The following is a 15,688-nucleotide window of genomic DNA, read 5'->3' as shown; positions in this document are numbered from 1 at the left end:
CAACATTTTATTTCTCAGAAAACTGGCTTGTTACCTAACTAATTTATTTATCTTTGGTAATAATGAACACTTTGCAAGCTTTTCACGAGTTTTCATGCAGTTTTAACAGCAGAAAAATGCATGTGTGCCCAAAAACATGAAATTAAATACTAAATTTATATCTCATCCAAAACAGTAAGTTTGATTCCTCTATAAATCAAATTATACTTAAAAGTTTATAAAATGGCATTATAATACTACGAAATGATTAGATTTACATACCTTACCGACTTCTAAATCACAGATTTCGCTATCGCTTTTAGCGTATTTTTAGCCATCTCTGGGAACAGAATTTTTTCCCCGAGACTTCTTCTCAATTTTTCGCGCTGCTTTGACCCCCCCCCCCGTTTCGCACCTCCTACATCTCTACTATCCCTGCATGTAATATATATTAACCCATCGATTTCTTATTTTAAAATATATTTTAATTATCCAAAAAAATCAAATTTTAATTTTGATATTTAATTTTAAAGGCAAGAATCGAAACATGTGATAAAATACCAGGTGTCCCAGAAAAAAGTACTCCGGTTTGATTCATAATAGCTTCTAAACTAGCTAAGCTATTAAACTGAAATAACTTTCGCTAGATAGAGGGAAGATTAACTTAGATTTTGATAGATTACAGTTGTATTTTACTTTAAAATGTACGGAGATATCAATGTTCAAAATTGGTAGCATATTTCTGGATGTGTCTAAATTATGCAAGAAACGCCGTATCAAATATTAATCAAGCTTTTCCCAACTGAAACATGCACTATTAGCAGTAAATAAATGACACTTGAAAATTGTTTATTATGAAACGAAGTATTATTATTTAATGAAGAAAATAATACAGCCTTTTTGCAATTACACATATAACAGTATCAGCGCTATTGTTTTCATTACGTTTTGTTCGAAAAATGTTGGATGTCTCTGGGGAGTTGCATGTTGTGCCTTATGGAATTATGGTTTGAGTGTGTTTTATTTTGAGTTTATCGTGAATATGCCAAGATTAAGTAAAGATCAAAGAGTATGGGTGTGTTTATTTACTGCTAATAGTGCATGTTTCAGTTGAGAAAAGCTTGATTAATATTTGACACGGCGTTTTTTGCATAATTTAGACACATCCAGAAATATGCTACCAATTTTGAACATTGATATCTCTGTAAATTTTTAAGTAAAATACAATTGTAGTGTATCAAAATCTAAGTTAGTCTTCCCTCTATCTAGTGAAAGTTATTTCAGTTTAATAGCTTAGCTAGTTTAGAAGTTATTATGAATCAAACCGGAGTACTTTTTTCTGGGTAGACTATTTAAAAACTATATGAAAATACTTCTCGACGTTTCGACCTAGAAGCCTTCGTCAAGAGAGAGAGTATGAAAATAAATTGGAGAAAACACATGTTTTGTACGGGGGAAAAACATGTGTTAAAAATAGACCAATGGGAAACAATTCTAAATCATATTGGAATACATTAGATTGTCAAAAAGACGCCCGATTGCAGGACAAAAATTGCCAGGAATTGAGAGAGACTGATATGACAATATTTAAAACTAATCACGACCAAAGGAAACATTATGTTTTTTGAACCCGAGAGCGGTTGGATACCATGCAGAGATGGAACGGAGGGCTCGAATTCTCATATCCGTGATGGAATGATTACCTGAGTTAAAATGCTTCGTAGTAAGGTTTGCTGCCTCCATCCTTGCATAAATGAAAGACTATCTTCAATTTAAGTCACCTTACCTGAGTAATATGATTCACCATTTCTTTGTTTACATGTTGTAATAATATTGTTTCTTGCTATATCAAGAGCTTCCTCGCCTGCTGACTATTTCAGGCGTCTCTTCGGCAACGTATTCCAATGTGTTTTGGTTTATTGTTTCCAATTGGTCTATATTTATCACGTGTTTCCCCCCCCCCCCCGTACCTAACATGGGCTCTCTCCAATTTACTTTCATGCTAACTCTCATGACGAAGGCGCCTAGGTCGAAACATCGAGAAGTGTTTTTGTCTATTTCAGGCAGTTATACCACATTTCGAGCGAAGCGGTTTGGAGACGCTGCCATGCTGCCCATTAGTTATATTGGAACATAGGGCAACAATTCAAACGACATTAGACGCACAAAGGAAATACCTTTCGCACCTTGCCAAAAAGCGAAGTTATGAATTGTCCTTACACTAACATTTACCAGAATGTATGAACATACCTTCAGGTTGTCGATCTTTGTCTACGACGAGAAGCTTTCTCACGGTGAAGCCTTTTGGTACCGGAATATAACGAGATATATCTCTGCTGGTAACATTCATTTTTATAATAATGGGTGAATTTCTTTCTTTCCAGTAAAGAAAATCTCCAATAACGTCCACTGACAAACGTCCCCCAAAACCACTTGAACCATAATTAGTTGTATGATTTCTGTCACGTCCATCGTAATTCATTTCAATTATGACGTTAGCTTCTTCGATTTCTTCGAACGCGTAAATTCGCTTCCTCTTGTAGTCAAGAGCCAGAACGTAATTTTCATATCTGTTGAAACCATATATTTGTTTTTCGTTGTTGGTAGCCAAGTGTCTTCGCATTATCTTTTCTCCATCACGACCAGTCCAAAATAAATATCTACATCGAACAACAATACAGAATCAAGCATTTGAAATAAACGACAAAATTTTTAATTGCAAACATGTTTCGTCTTAACTATAAGCCATCTTCAGTGCGAATGAATTAGTTATTTACATTATGAAATATAGAAATAAAGTAGAAATATGATACAGGCGAGGTATCAAGAACACACCTTCACTGACAAAAATTCGCACGTCTACAAAAACCTACAAAACCCTGCAAATCTAAATACACCCGCTCTTGCTTCACTACCCTAGACACTGCTAACACCTCCTTGTAGTGCCGTCTCTAAACAATCAATGCCGTCTCGAAACGTGCAGTGCCGTCTCTAAACAATCTCAGCTGAAATTCTGAGATATATTATTAAATAGTTTTAGCCCACTAATTTTTGACAAACGTCAGACGATTTTAGTTGTCAACGGGGAATCTCTGGAGCTTAATGGGTTAATACACATATCCTGGATGTGTACAAGTGTCTTGTTTACATCATACAGGGAAAATAGTTCAGTGGAAGTATGCCAATACATGTTTGTAATATTCCCAGATGCAAACAAGGCTGTTAGTTACATATATTGTTTTTAAATCAGGCCATGAATATATCTGTTTCTAAAATTGCAGCACTCAGATGGAGTGGACAAAGGCGCATGACTTTTTTCTGCTGAGGGAAATGCTAGCTTCTGACATCTTTCACCATAGAAAAGGAAGCCCTGACAGGGGGAGAATTTGGGATGAAATTACAGACAGACTTAATGCATCAAAAGACATTGTCTTTCGAGTAAAGGAAAAGAAAGGGGTTCGAGATAGATGGAATTTACTAAAGAACAAGTTCAAAAAGAACAGACGTGAGAAAGAAGCTGCAAGCGGTATTGAGGTGGATGAGCAGGATGAAAAAATATACTGATAGAGGAGCTCATTGATCAAGAGGAGACAACGCAAGAAAGCGTAGGAAGCAAGGACAAGGTTGATAAAGCTGCAGCAGAAGATGTAAGAAACAAAGCCCTAGAGAGATTGGGAGAAACCATGAAGAGAAAACAAGAGGTTGATGGTAATGATGCAACCAAGAAAACCAGAACAAGAAGAAGTACAGAAGGTACTTTATCCTTTTTAAAAGTGAAAGCTGAACAAGAGCTGGAGATAAGAAAACAAGACCAAAAGATACAACAGCAAGCTCAACAACAACAACTGCAACAGCAGCAACAGATTCTGCAGATGGTCCAAGCCCAGAATGAGCAAATGCACACACTCCAACAACAGCAGCTGCAACAAAATCAAGCTTTAATGATAATGCTACAAAAGGTTATTACTAACCAACCATAACTCCAAGCAAACACTTGCACCATTTTCCATGTTTGAACTTATCTGTTGAACCTAATACTGTAGCTTACAGTAATTTTGGTTGATGTTAATGTTTATATTGTGTTAAACTTGATATGCTGTCAAGGTTTATAGATATTTTCAACCAGACCATGCATAAAGAGATAAAAATGAAATGGAAGGGTTATTCTAAATGTTACATTTGGTGAAATAATTTCCCAGATACAAGGTTTATTCAATTCAAACATTTTATCCTTCCCCTCTACCATAATTGCGAACATGAATTATTTCAGGAAAGAAAGAAGAGTTCACTCTCCACCACCTTGATATTTATCTAGTTAAGTTTTTGTGTACAACTAAGAGATTTATTTAATAAAATATTCATAGAACATGTTGTTATGAATTGTGATATATACAGTTCATGCTGGTGGTTTAGGTTTTCCCTTGGCACCTTTCAGTCACATTTTCCATGCCAGTTTATTGAAAGTACTCTTCCAGTGTCGATGGGTCAAGTCCAAAGTACTCCGAAGTTTGATTACCATAAAGACAGGTGATGGCATTCCTCAGCAAAGCACAAACTACATACATTTTGTCCACACTGCTTAAACCGATTTTTAGATTCTTCTTAAAATCTGTAAACTTGAAAGAGTTAGCAATGTCTCCAAATAGCCACTCAACTGCAATTCTTACTTGACTCATCGACTGGTTCTATTCCTGCATCAGTGGTCTAAGTCGTGCTTCCCGGAATCCCTGCCACCGGGGAACCTCTCGAAGACGAGGTAAGTCCTGCTTTAACACACGAAACTCAGCCTTGCATTCGGCCTCTTCTACATCGTCGAGGGAAATGGCAGGATAGGTATCGTAGCAAAAATCTGGGTTTTTCGACAAGAAAGAATTATACATGACAAAAAATTCTATATCAGAAATGAAGTTGCTATCGTATGAAAGTACAAGCAATTCTCGCAAATCTCTAAACGAAGAAATTTCCGTACGATCAAGATGTTTTGACCGTCGCCTACATGATTGTTGTTTGCTAAAGTATTCGAAATTTGGCGGGAACGCGACGCGAAGGTGTTGTGTCAGTTCCAGGCCCTTCGCGGTCACACGCGTCGCCGTCGCTCAGAAAACGTTGCGTGCTAAAGGTCCCTTATAAATAACACTAGAGGAGGCATTGGTATCGCAAACATCAGTCAAAAAAGGGAGCGCGTTAATGGGGGGCAAATTCAAAACTCGGATGCTAAGCCAAGCGCCTATTAGCAACCACGTTAGCAAAAAGTAAAATTTACACAAGAATGCATTAAAACAGTAACTGCAACTTGTAACTACATGCAGACTAGTGTGTGAGCCCGACAGTAAGAACCTTTTTCAGTCCCAACCACAAAAGGATCGCCATGTATGCACCATTTATTTGTACCTTGTAACTACAATTTTAATAAATTGAGAAACTTTGTCTTACATATTGTAAACAAACTAATACAGGGTGTTTACCCTGTAACCTATTACCTTTTCTCAGCCTCTTTTTGCGCCTGTAAAGCTAAGAATCGCCAATAACTCCATGCGTCGTGTTTTGATGTTAAAATTTCACTTAATGTCACATTAATTCTAGTTTGGATCCTATGAAATCACTTCGACCCAAATTCAGAGGGTCATTTTATATATTTGACACAATAAATCAACTAACTGTGCACTGACCGCATTCTCCAACATCGTCTTATATAAAAAAAGTTAAATTATCATAAAAAACTTTGTGCGTTGTATTTTTTTTCTAAACCGAGTGCCGCCATTGTTGTTCTCGAAATATGTGCCTATTAAATTACTTTAAGCAAGTTTTAGAGCCCCATTTGAAGATAGTTTAAACAAAAACAATAAACTGTTAACTTTGGCAAATTGGCAATCCTTTTACTACTCCCAAAAGAAAGCCCCCTTACCGAACTTAAACAGCTGCGACCTATTTCCTTAACCAAAATAATAATGCGCCTGTTCGAGAGAGCTATTCATAAAAACGAGCTAGCTCCATCCATGCAAAACTTTATTGACAGTGACCAATATGCTTATAGGAAGGGTAACAATTCCACAATGGCGCTAATAAAAACACAACATACGTGGTTAGAATGGTTGGATGGCAACGCCAAGATGGTCAGAGTCTTTTCGTTTGATTTCAGCAAAGCATTTGACACTGTACCACAAGATATATTATGCAACAATTTAAAGATGCTTGCTATAGACCCTTAAATAATTAACTGGAATATTAGCTTTTTCACAAATAGGCGTCAACGAGTTGTTGAGGGGTCCCTCAAGGAACAGTTTTAGGACCGATATTGTTTTCAATCATTATTAATGATATAAAACCTGTCTCACCATCTAACATAATCGTGAAATTTGCAGATGATATTAATTTAGGAGTTAAAGTTACTATTGATAATGACAATTCAGATGAAGAAACTAGAAACATTAGTAACTGGGTGGATTCAAATCGTATGGTATTATAGGAGATGGTTATTCGCGGAAAAATATCATATCGATTGCCTGATCCATTACCTATGATATCTCAGAAAAGTAGGTTCAAAATCCTTGGGATAACGTTTCAAGAGTATCCATTTATTTGGGACATGCATTTTTATGAATTAATGAATAAAGCTTGTAGCACAATGTATATTAGAGACCTTAAGATCGACTACATGACAGCGACGGTATTCGGGGCCCGAGGCCCGGGTCGAGACTACCGTTCTCACACTAAATTTGAAGCCTTAAGAATTTTTAAAAACAAAGACGGGAAAAGTCGAATGGCATCTTTTAAACACAGTCGAGAAATTCTGCTGGAAAGTTTCGATGATGGTACTATCGATGAAGAAGAATTTCTACTTCTTAATGAACTGCACTTCTCGAAAAACCCAGAGTTTCCATATAAACATATCGGCGAGTTTGATTTTCATGAGATGAATGATTTTGAATGTATGGCTGAGTTTCGATGCAGGAAAAGTGATATAGAAATGCTTGCCGAATTATTAAATCTACCTCAAAAATTTGTCTGCCCACACGGATCAGTATGCAGTGGCATTGGGGGCTTGTGTATCTGCCTAAAACGACTGACATATCCATGTCGCTATTCTGATCTTATACACCGATTTGGAAAATCTACCCCTGCATTGAGCATGATTCATAACGAAGTGGTTGATTTTATCTACAAGGAGCATGGGCATTTGGTTACAAGATGGAACCATTCCTTTCTCAGTTCCAGAAACCTCCAAATATATGCCCAAGCAATCTATCATAAAGGGGCAGCTTTAGAAAACTGCTTTGGGTTCGTAAATGGAACCGTGAGACCCATCTGCCGCCCCAAAAAGCTCCAGAGATCAGCTTTTAATGGGCACAAACGAACTCACGCCATTAAGTTTCAACCAGTTTCTTTGCCAAATGGATTAATTGCTCATTTGTATGGACCTATAGGTTGGTAATAGGTTTAAATTTTGGTTACTTCTGTTTTGAACATTTTCTCTCCACTGTTATAGTAAGCTACATGTGTTAATTAGTGGAAGTTTTGTCACACGTTTTACTGGAGGTGCACCCCAAAACATTGAAAGATAAGCAGTGTACTCACCCACCCCCCCCCCCCCGACACACACACTTTCTCTAAAATTCAGGACTGGATCAACCAAATACATTATGCATGTATATATTCTTTATGCAATGTTCTTTTCGAAATGATTTTAGAGGGAAAGAAACATGATGCCTCTATGCTTGCTCAGTCAGGGCTTCTTTCACACCTTGAAAGATTTGCAATCTCAGAGGCTGGCCAACCAATGTGCATGTATGGAGACCCAGCCTATCCCCTACGTGTTCACCTCCAAGCCCATTTCCGGAATGCAGTGGTAACAGCCGACATGGAAAGATTTAATAAATCCATGAGCTCAGTAAGGGTGTCAGTAGAATGGTTATTTGGAGACATAATCAACAGATTTAAATTTATGGATTTTAAGAAAAATTTGAAAGTGGCCCTCAGTCCTGTTGGAAAAGCTTACATTACAAGTGCAATTCTTAGTAATGCATTATCATGCATGTATGGTAACACAACATCAACATTCTTTGGTCTTGAACCTCCCAATCTACAAGAATACTCACATCCACAAAATCATTAATTAAAGAAAATTGCATGAACAAATTAACATCTTTAATATATCTTGTTTACATGCAATATCTGAAGTGTAAATAGTGTGCAGCAAAGCCAAGAAATATTGAAACAAAATTATGAGTGTTCATCATTAAAACGACTAATCAATATATTTTTAATAAAACATCAACGTGTTATTTAGAAAGTCATTTTGATCCAAGTTTTGAAATAGCAGCCATCACAATCTGATTTTGCTGCTGCTGTTGTTGCATAATCATAGCTTGGAATTGTTGCTGCTGTTGCAACATCATTCTCATGAACTCATCATGCTTTTTTCTTTTCTCGTTTTGTCTTTGTTCTTCCAATTCCTTGTCCTCCATTCTAAACTTAACCATAAGCTCATTTTTTCCCCTTAAATACTGTATGGTCTCACTGCCATTAGACCTCTTTTTTTATTGTTTTTCTGAACGTCACCTTCATTTTCTTTTCGTCTTTTAGTTTCTCTCAGTTTTTCCATACCCTTCATACGTATATCATTAGCACTCCACACTTTGTTTTCCTCATCATCCAATCTTTTTCTTTCTGCAGAGTCATCTTCAATCTGAATCAGCTCTTCAACCATGTCCTCAACTTCAGACATATTGGTATCTATTCCAGATGCTCTTTCCTCGCTGCTTAACTTTCTTCGAAGCTTACTTGATAGAAGGTTGTATCGCTCCCGAACTGCACGTTGATCCAAGTCATTTTTAAACTTTGGTTCTGTGATATTTGAACGGTTTGTCGCTATCTCCAACCACACTTGACCACGCTGAGTTGAACTCTTCTTAAATTGAAAAGGATTTTTTACCAAAATTTCTCTGCACAATAAAATGCCATGGTAATCAGTCAGACCATAGCACTAAATTAATGAAAAAAAACAAAAATTAGATTTTGTACAAATTACTTCTTCTAACGCAGTCTCCAAAGAACCCTTGTAATTTTGCTTGTAAGCAGGTTTTTTGAAAAGCTCTATGCAATAATTTGTTGATGTTATAATCACTTTACATTGATCAGTGAAACACAATGTAGAACAAATAATTCATTTGCTATAAATAAGTGAACACTATAAATATGTGAAACTATAGCTTAGAAGTTTAAGGTAAACAACAAGATAGTCGGAAAGGCTAAAACTCCTCTTTTAAATGGTACATATCTGACTATTCCCTGAATAACCTTTATTTGTTTACATCTCAATCTGCATTGAAAAAGCCTGCAGTTTTACAAAATCTGTGATTTTTGACAAATGCAATCAATAGTAAATAAGGTAAACATTTCCTTGTGTATTTAAAAATCGTTTGTTTTCCTTATCTTAAAAATTAAAGAAATTTTAATCACTTACTGACTCTTCCTGCGTGAAGGTTTATCCTTCTCAACTGATTGCACCGCCATTTTGGAAAGACCTATTTTAAAAATGAAAAAGTCGGTCAATTTCCTTTGTATAAACGAGTATATATTTTATGCCATCGTTAAATAAGCATTATTTTATCCATTCAAAAAGGTTATATTTGAATGTCTAACAGAATAAAGTAGAAAATATCATAAAAAAACTCACGTTTTCTAGAAGACGGCAAACCAGCTACCCAGACGTATTCTACGACACAGCACGGGAGGTCACGCATGCGTACAAAAGCAATTATTAAAAAAACACTTCCGGTTTCCCGCATTCTCTGTTTCCGTCGTCGATCTTAAGGTCTCTATTGTCCGAACTTGTAAATATTATGGCTTTTCCAGAATGGAGCTGGATCTTCTTTTCCACAGTCTTATCTTATCGATATTAAACTTTGGCATCAAAGTTTGGGGTGCGCGTCTTACTCAACGTATCTTAATCAAATTGACATAGTTTTAAATCGAGCATATAAATAATGGTAATTGCACTGAGTGGAGTGCAAACACCATTGATTTCAAAATGAATATAATTAACATGAATATCTTCTTTAAATACTAAAGATGTTAAATTTTGGAAAAAAATTATAACAGATCCTAATCACGCCTTGCACGCCCTGTTATCACCCAAACGCCAATTGGAGTTACGTAATCGTGGACATGACTATGAATTATCAAGGGTTCGTACGGAAAGATTTAAAAGAGTTTTTATAGATGCCTTTTTTAACTTAGTGTGAGTTTTTTTGTGGATAATTGTATACTGTTTTTCAATATGCTTTCTTAAGTGTATAGTTGTAAATCGTAAGTCCACACGTTTGCTGTGAGCCATTACCTCTTATAACAATTAAAGACTTAATCAAATCAAATCAATTATTGTTTTTACCAACATTTTTTACCAACTTTTTTACAACTTCATAGGAGGACACGAACAATTTTCTCCTCCAAAGATACATTATTGGGCTGGAAATTACTTCGTGTCCAGAAACATGCGAAATTTAACTAATTATTAGCACACTCTGCATTTTATGAGTTAACCGATTTGCAGAACCGACTTGATACATGATTTTGTGCAAATAACCGCCCCTTTATAACAGATTTTACGTTAAAGCCGTTAATGCCATTACTTCTCAATTTATGAATCACTCACCCTTCGACGGGGTCAATTGCTACATCCCGAGCCTTGGAGGTTTTACTCAGTGTTCTGTTGTCTTTACCTTCTAAAGTCACCACGTTGATTGTTTGCTTAAAGTATTTAGTCCAGAGTATACGACGTCCTATCCAATCAATTGTTAATAGCCATGCCTCAGCATCATTCACAATGATTTCTTCATAAGTGCCGTCAAAATTTGCGCGACGAATCTCTTTCTCGTATTCCGCAAAATATATTTTCTTTTCCTCTAGGTCAATGCCCAGCGTTCCTATATTTCTTTTTCCATCGACGACGACTCTTGTGTCAAGTGTTATTAAGTCAATTGCCAAAATTGCAGTTTCGTTCGCCAAGAACATATATTGCTCAGGATAAGGTTCTAGAAAAGAAATTACGGCTGAAGTCAAATACAGCATATTAATGTATAAATACAGCCTATAGACATGCATAATTATAAACGGATGCGAACTAATGTACAATGTGGTGCTTCTGTGATTGTTAATTCGCTGAATGACCTAATTTGATCTCAGAAATAGCTGGGATGGTTTATAGAAACCAGATGGCGATGCTGTACTCCTCGTTGGAGTAATGTGGCATCGAGTTTACGATGTATACTTCTTAGAAAAAAAATAGTTGTTACATTCTGAAACACTAGAAAACGCATTTAGTATACACTCTACTTTCAAAAATTTCCGGATGAGCCTGCACCACTGCAAGAGAATGAACCAGCCCTCCTTTTGGCATAATATACAAAAGATATCAGAGAATCGATTAGCTTACCATCATAGAAGCACATTTGTGAGTGCATACGCATTCTCGCCTGGAAATATTCTTTTTCTGCCGTGCAACCAGGGGAATTATTCTCACGTCGACGTTTATTTTTGACTTCATCCAAGTTTCCCAGACTTTCATTCACACATCTTCTTTCCCAGTTTTTCACTTCTTCTTTCAGTTGTTTTAATTGCTTGTCACAAATGGGAATATCTTCATTACAATTGATCAGAGTTCCACCAAAGTACATCAAGATTGTTAAAGCAAACAAAATTTTGGTTGAAACGAAAGCCATCTTAGTCATTTCTGTTTATTTCGCAAGAAATGAAGACAGATTATCTGAACAGAAATACAATGAATATCAAATTGACAAAATCAGTGACATGCAGCTGTAATTTTGCAGCACTATTAAGTCTATTATATACACGACAGCCCTATGGTAGTCAGATCCTTCTCTGGGACAGAACAACGCGAATCCACGTTGCAGTTGGTCATCGATTGTTGTGCGCGTGCAAATAATGCGATAGCTTTGAAGTGTTACCAGTTGGTATCTATTTACTTCATTCTGTACTTGCTGCATGGAATATCACAGACACAAGCCAATACTATTAGTTTCAACATATAACTTACTAATGACTTCAAAAAGAGCTATATTTTGAATTTTGTGAGAATTTGAATTTTGGTGAATCCAAATCCAATCCCTAACAATCCAATCTTAGTTTTAGTTAATCGAAATAAATCGAAATAAATCGAAATAAAACTTTTTCCTGCTTCTTCATTCTGATTTCAGCGGCTCATTAAACTTCCTGCTTCTTTGTCCTAAACATCAGCAGCGGGTGTGAGGAGTGTTTTGGCATGCGATACGTTAACAAAAAGTGTAATATATAATGCGTTTGATTATGCGTTTTATTAGTTAAGTAAGTGCTAAGGAAGCGTCTTGTTTACTTAGAAAAAATTTATAACGCGGTATTTCAGCCATGCAGGAATGAGAAACATTAATTGATGTTAATTAATATTAATTAATTAATTAATTAATAAACATATAATTAGTTAATTAATAAACATATAATTAGTATACTCACATATCACATAATTTTTTCACGTAGATCAGTTCAAAAATTATCTCTATCACAATTAACTATATAAAGGCGTACGGAAAGAATCATACACTTCTACATTTCCGAAATATTTACAAAAAAATTTTAATCTGATACAGGAAATTTATGCGGGGAATAGCTAAAGCATGACGCTGTTTACCTGCGCAATAATTGACTAACAGCGCCCTTCACCCGAACCCACGCCTCTCACCCGGGGCTGAAACGTTTGCGCAGTTTATGTAAATCAACAAAGGAAACTAAACCAATCCTCAAGTAGACAAAACTGTATTTACGGCGGCATGTGCATTGTATAGTTCGCTTTTCTTATGCGAAGTTGTACTCAGTATTGTTGACCGACAGTCACCATGTGATTACACGCAGTAACCTACACATGTCAAGGCAAAATATCTGACAACGACACTAACGACGAATATCAGCTATCAAATTCGCTGGAGACATTACTAACAGTCGACGCGGATGACACGGATAATATTCTTCACGAAACGCCTAATAGAACTGTTAACGAACTTGAGATTAAAAAAGTATCGACGAAAGAGCCTGAAAACGAAGGAGACGCCCTGAATACGGAAAGTCCAAGGGTTATAGGCAAAGAATCCCACACAAACCCGAAATCCATGAAAGTACAGTTGCACGAACTCTGAATGGGATGTTGTTCACACTAAAACTGGTGCGACGTGTGTCAACCGAAAGAAATAGACCTGATGTGATTGTAAAGCGTAGAGAATATGCACAATGGTTGATGAACCATGCTATCCTGCGCAGCTGTGTGTTTATCGATGAATGCGGATACAACGTTTGGACCGCCCGTAGTCATGGTAGAGCTAGAGTTGGTGAAAGAGCGTATCACCAGGTTTGTGGACAGCGTGGACGAAATATGACAGTGGCCTTAGCTGTATCCGCCAATGGTGGCTTGGTGTTTCACACGGCATTTCTTGGAGGAATGAACCGTGAACGCTTTGCTGACTTCCTTACACAAACACGCCTTAATCTTGATCCTGATGAGGAAGTAATCTTTATATATGACGGCGCACCAGCACACAACAATCCACCCGTCCCTGCTCCTAATACCGAGTTACGGAAACTTCCTCCATACAGTCCATTCCTAAACATTGTGGAGCAAGCAATAAGCGTCCTTAAAGCAGCAACAAAAGCAGACATTTCCCGTCCCGAAATTCAGCGTTTGATGGGTGATAGGGCCGCGGCAAGAAATCAACGACTACCTTTGGGAGAGTTCCGCACCCATCTCCTCTTAGATGCCCTTAATCGAAACATCGGTACAATAACTGCAGCAAAGTGCGGGCAATGGTACCGTTACATGCAGACGTACATTCCACGCTGTTTAAACGGAGAGGTCATCGACGGTTGAACGATAAATTGGGTCTTTTACTGCTGGATATTTTGCCATATTTTGCAGTGTTAACTTGAAAAGATATTTGTGTTTTATAATACCCGCCCTGGAATATGCGTCTCCGAGGACACATAAATTGAAAATTTAAAAATTTGGGCAAAACAAATACTTGGGACATGAAAATTATACAACCGAATAGAATATATCAATACCTTTCTCTTGTGTTGATTTCGTAGATTTTCATCGCGTTTTAGGCGAGTTATCGCAATATTTCAACAAACAAATGTCTCACTCAATCTCAAAAATGCATTGTGGAAAGTATGAAGCAGTGACCTATCTTTGTAGCGTTGTATCTTCGTTTCTTTTCAGCCGAAAGTGACCGTTCGCCCACCATTTTGTTTATAAAATTCAGCTCTATTTGTGTACTAAATATCATACGCTACAAGTACATATTTTGCCTTATGTGGGCATTTGCGCAAACATTCGGTCGTGCGGAAAGCCCTTTCGGGCGACTCTCGGGCTTGTACGTTTTGATATGTGTATCCTAGGAAACCAGAAGCCTCAGAAATCGATTTTACGGGTAAAAATCATTCAGACGACTTATTTTAGTTGATTTTCAGCCAAATGTGTGGCTGCTCTTTGCAATTTTTAGCGATGCGGTTGCACGGAAATAATGCGTAATTTTGCACTTCAATTCCGTCATGGCCGAAGCGGTATTTACATCAGATGAATCGTATTTTCGAACTGAAAATGAGTCTTCTAGCGATGAAAGCACTTGGGGTATGTCTGAAAATGAAGAAATAAACTTAGACTTCGAGCTCATGCTGTCTGATGGAGATTCAGAGTAAGTATTTTTATGTATTTTATGTATACAAGATCGCACATGTGCGTCCCGCATTATTGTGAGTTGTCCAAAGTTTGTTTCCAAACCAGTGAAATTTCCTTATTTTTTTTGAAAGATGAACAAAGTTCTTTTCAAATCTTTCGCGTTTTACAATCTCTGGTTCAAACTGTTAAAACTAGAACGTGATTGATGATTCAATATCCTTATGTTTATTAGTTGGGAACCTCCACTAGAAGAAACTTCTGCTGCAGACCAGACTCTATCTGATGATGAAAGTCTTGAAGCCAGCAGTAATGTGAACAGGGACCGTTCTCCCATTGGCAATGTTGATGAGCGAACTGACTCTGGTGGTAGACAGGGTGGCAGAAATGGTGGTAGTAGTGGACGTGGTGGCAGAGGACGTGGTGGTAGGGGACGTGGTGGTAGAGGACGTGGTGGTAGGGGACGTGGTGGTAGGGGATGTGGTGGTAGGGGACGCAGTGGTAGGGGACGCGATGGTAGAGGACGTGGCGGCAGGGAACAGGGTGGTAGAGAGCAGTATAGCAGTTATGATGACCAAGATGCTGGTAATCTTATTCCTCCTTTTGAGCCTAATCGTCAACCTGGGCTCCACTTGGATAGGGCTGTTTTGCGTGGTGCTTTCTCAACTGAGATGGAATTTTTCAAATTGTTTTTTACCCACCAAATAGTTAGTTCCATAGTAACTCATACAAACTCCTATGCTTTCATCAAAATAGCATCAGGAGGCTACTCTAACTACACTGATTCCCAAGGTGCCTGGAAGGTGACCAATAATGATGAAATTTACAATCTTATCTCTCTTCCGATATATTTCAGCTTGGTCACTATTAGGTCTTCAGTGCAAAAATATTGGAGCACTAAGACACTCTACCATGGTCTTTGGGCAAGAAGTATAATGCCATTGAAGCGATTCAAAGCTTTGATGGCATTCCTTCATGTGGTTGACCCCTGTA

General features: G+C 37.3%; 1 protein-coding gene across 2 annotated transcripts in view; it reads right to left on the bottom strand.

The window, feature by feature from the left end:
- LOC114539738 (pro-epidermal growth factor-like) overlaps positions 1-15,688 on the bottom strand; it is a 33,593-nt gene that overhangs the window by 13,607 nt on the left and 4,298 nt on the right. The window contains exons 1-4 of one of the 2 annotated variants that reach the window (XM_028560344.1): positions 14,083-14,250; positions 11,414-11,743; positions 10,634-11,012; positions 2,230-2,639 (exon numbers count right to left, since the gene is read on the bottom strand). In XM_028560344.1, coding sequence (XP_028416145.1) covers positions 2,230-2,639; positions 10,634-11,012; positions 11,414-11,708 — 1,084 coding nt within the window. In that variant the 5' untranslated portion in view covers positions 11,709-11,743; positions 14,083-14,250. Of the gene's footprint in view, positions 1-2,229; positions 2,640-10,633; positions 11,013-11,413; positions 11,744-14,082; positions 14,251-15,688 lie in introns of those variants that run through there. The other variant, XM_028560345.1, reaches the window with a different exon arrangement.

The sequence above is a fragment of the Dendronephthya gigantea genome, unplaced genomic scaffold (assembly GCF_004324835.1).
Source record: "Dendronephthya gigantea isolate DGI-Jeju-01 unplaced genomic scaffold, DenGig_1.0 000216F, whole genome shotgun sequence".
Lineage (NCBI taxonomy): Eukaryota > Metazoa > Cnidaria > Anthozoa > Malacalcyonacea > Nephtheidae > Dendronephthya > Dendronephthya gigantea.
This window is presented reverse-complemented; position numbering and strand designations above follow the sequence as displayed.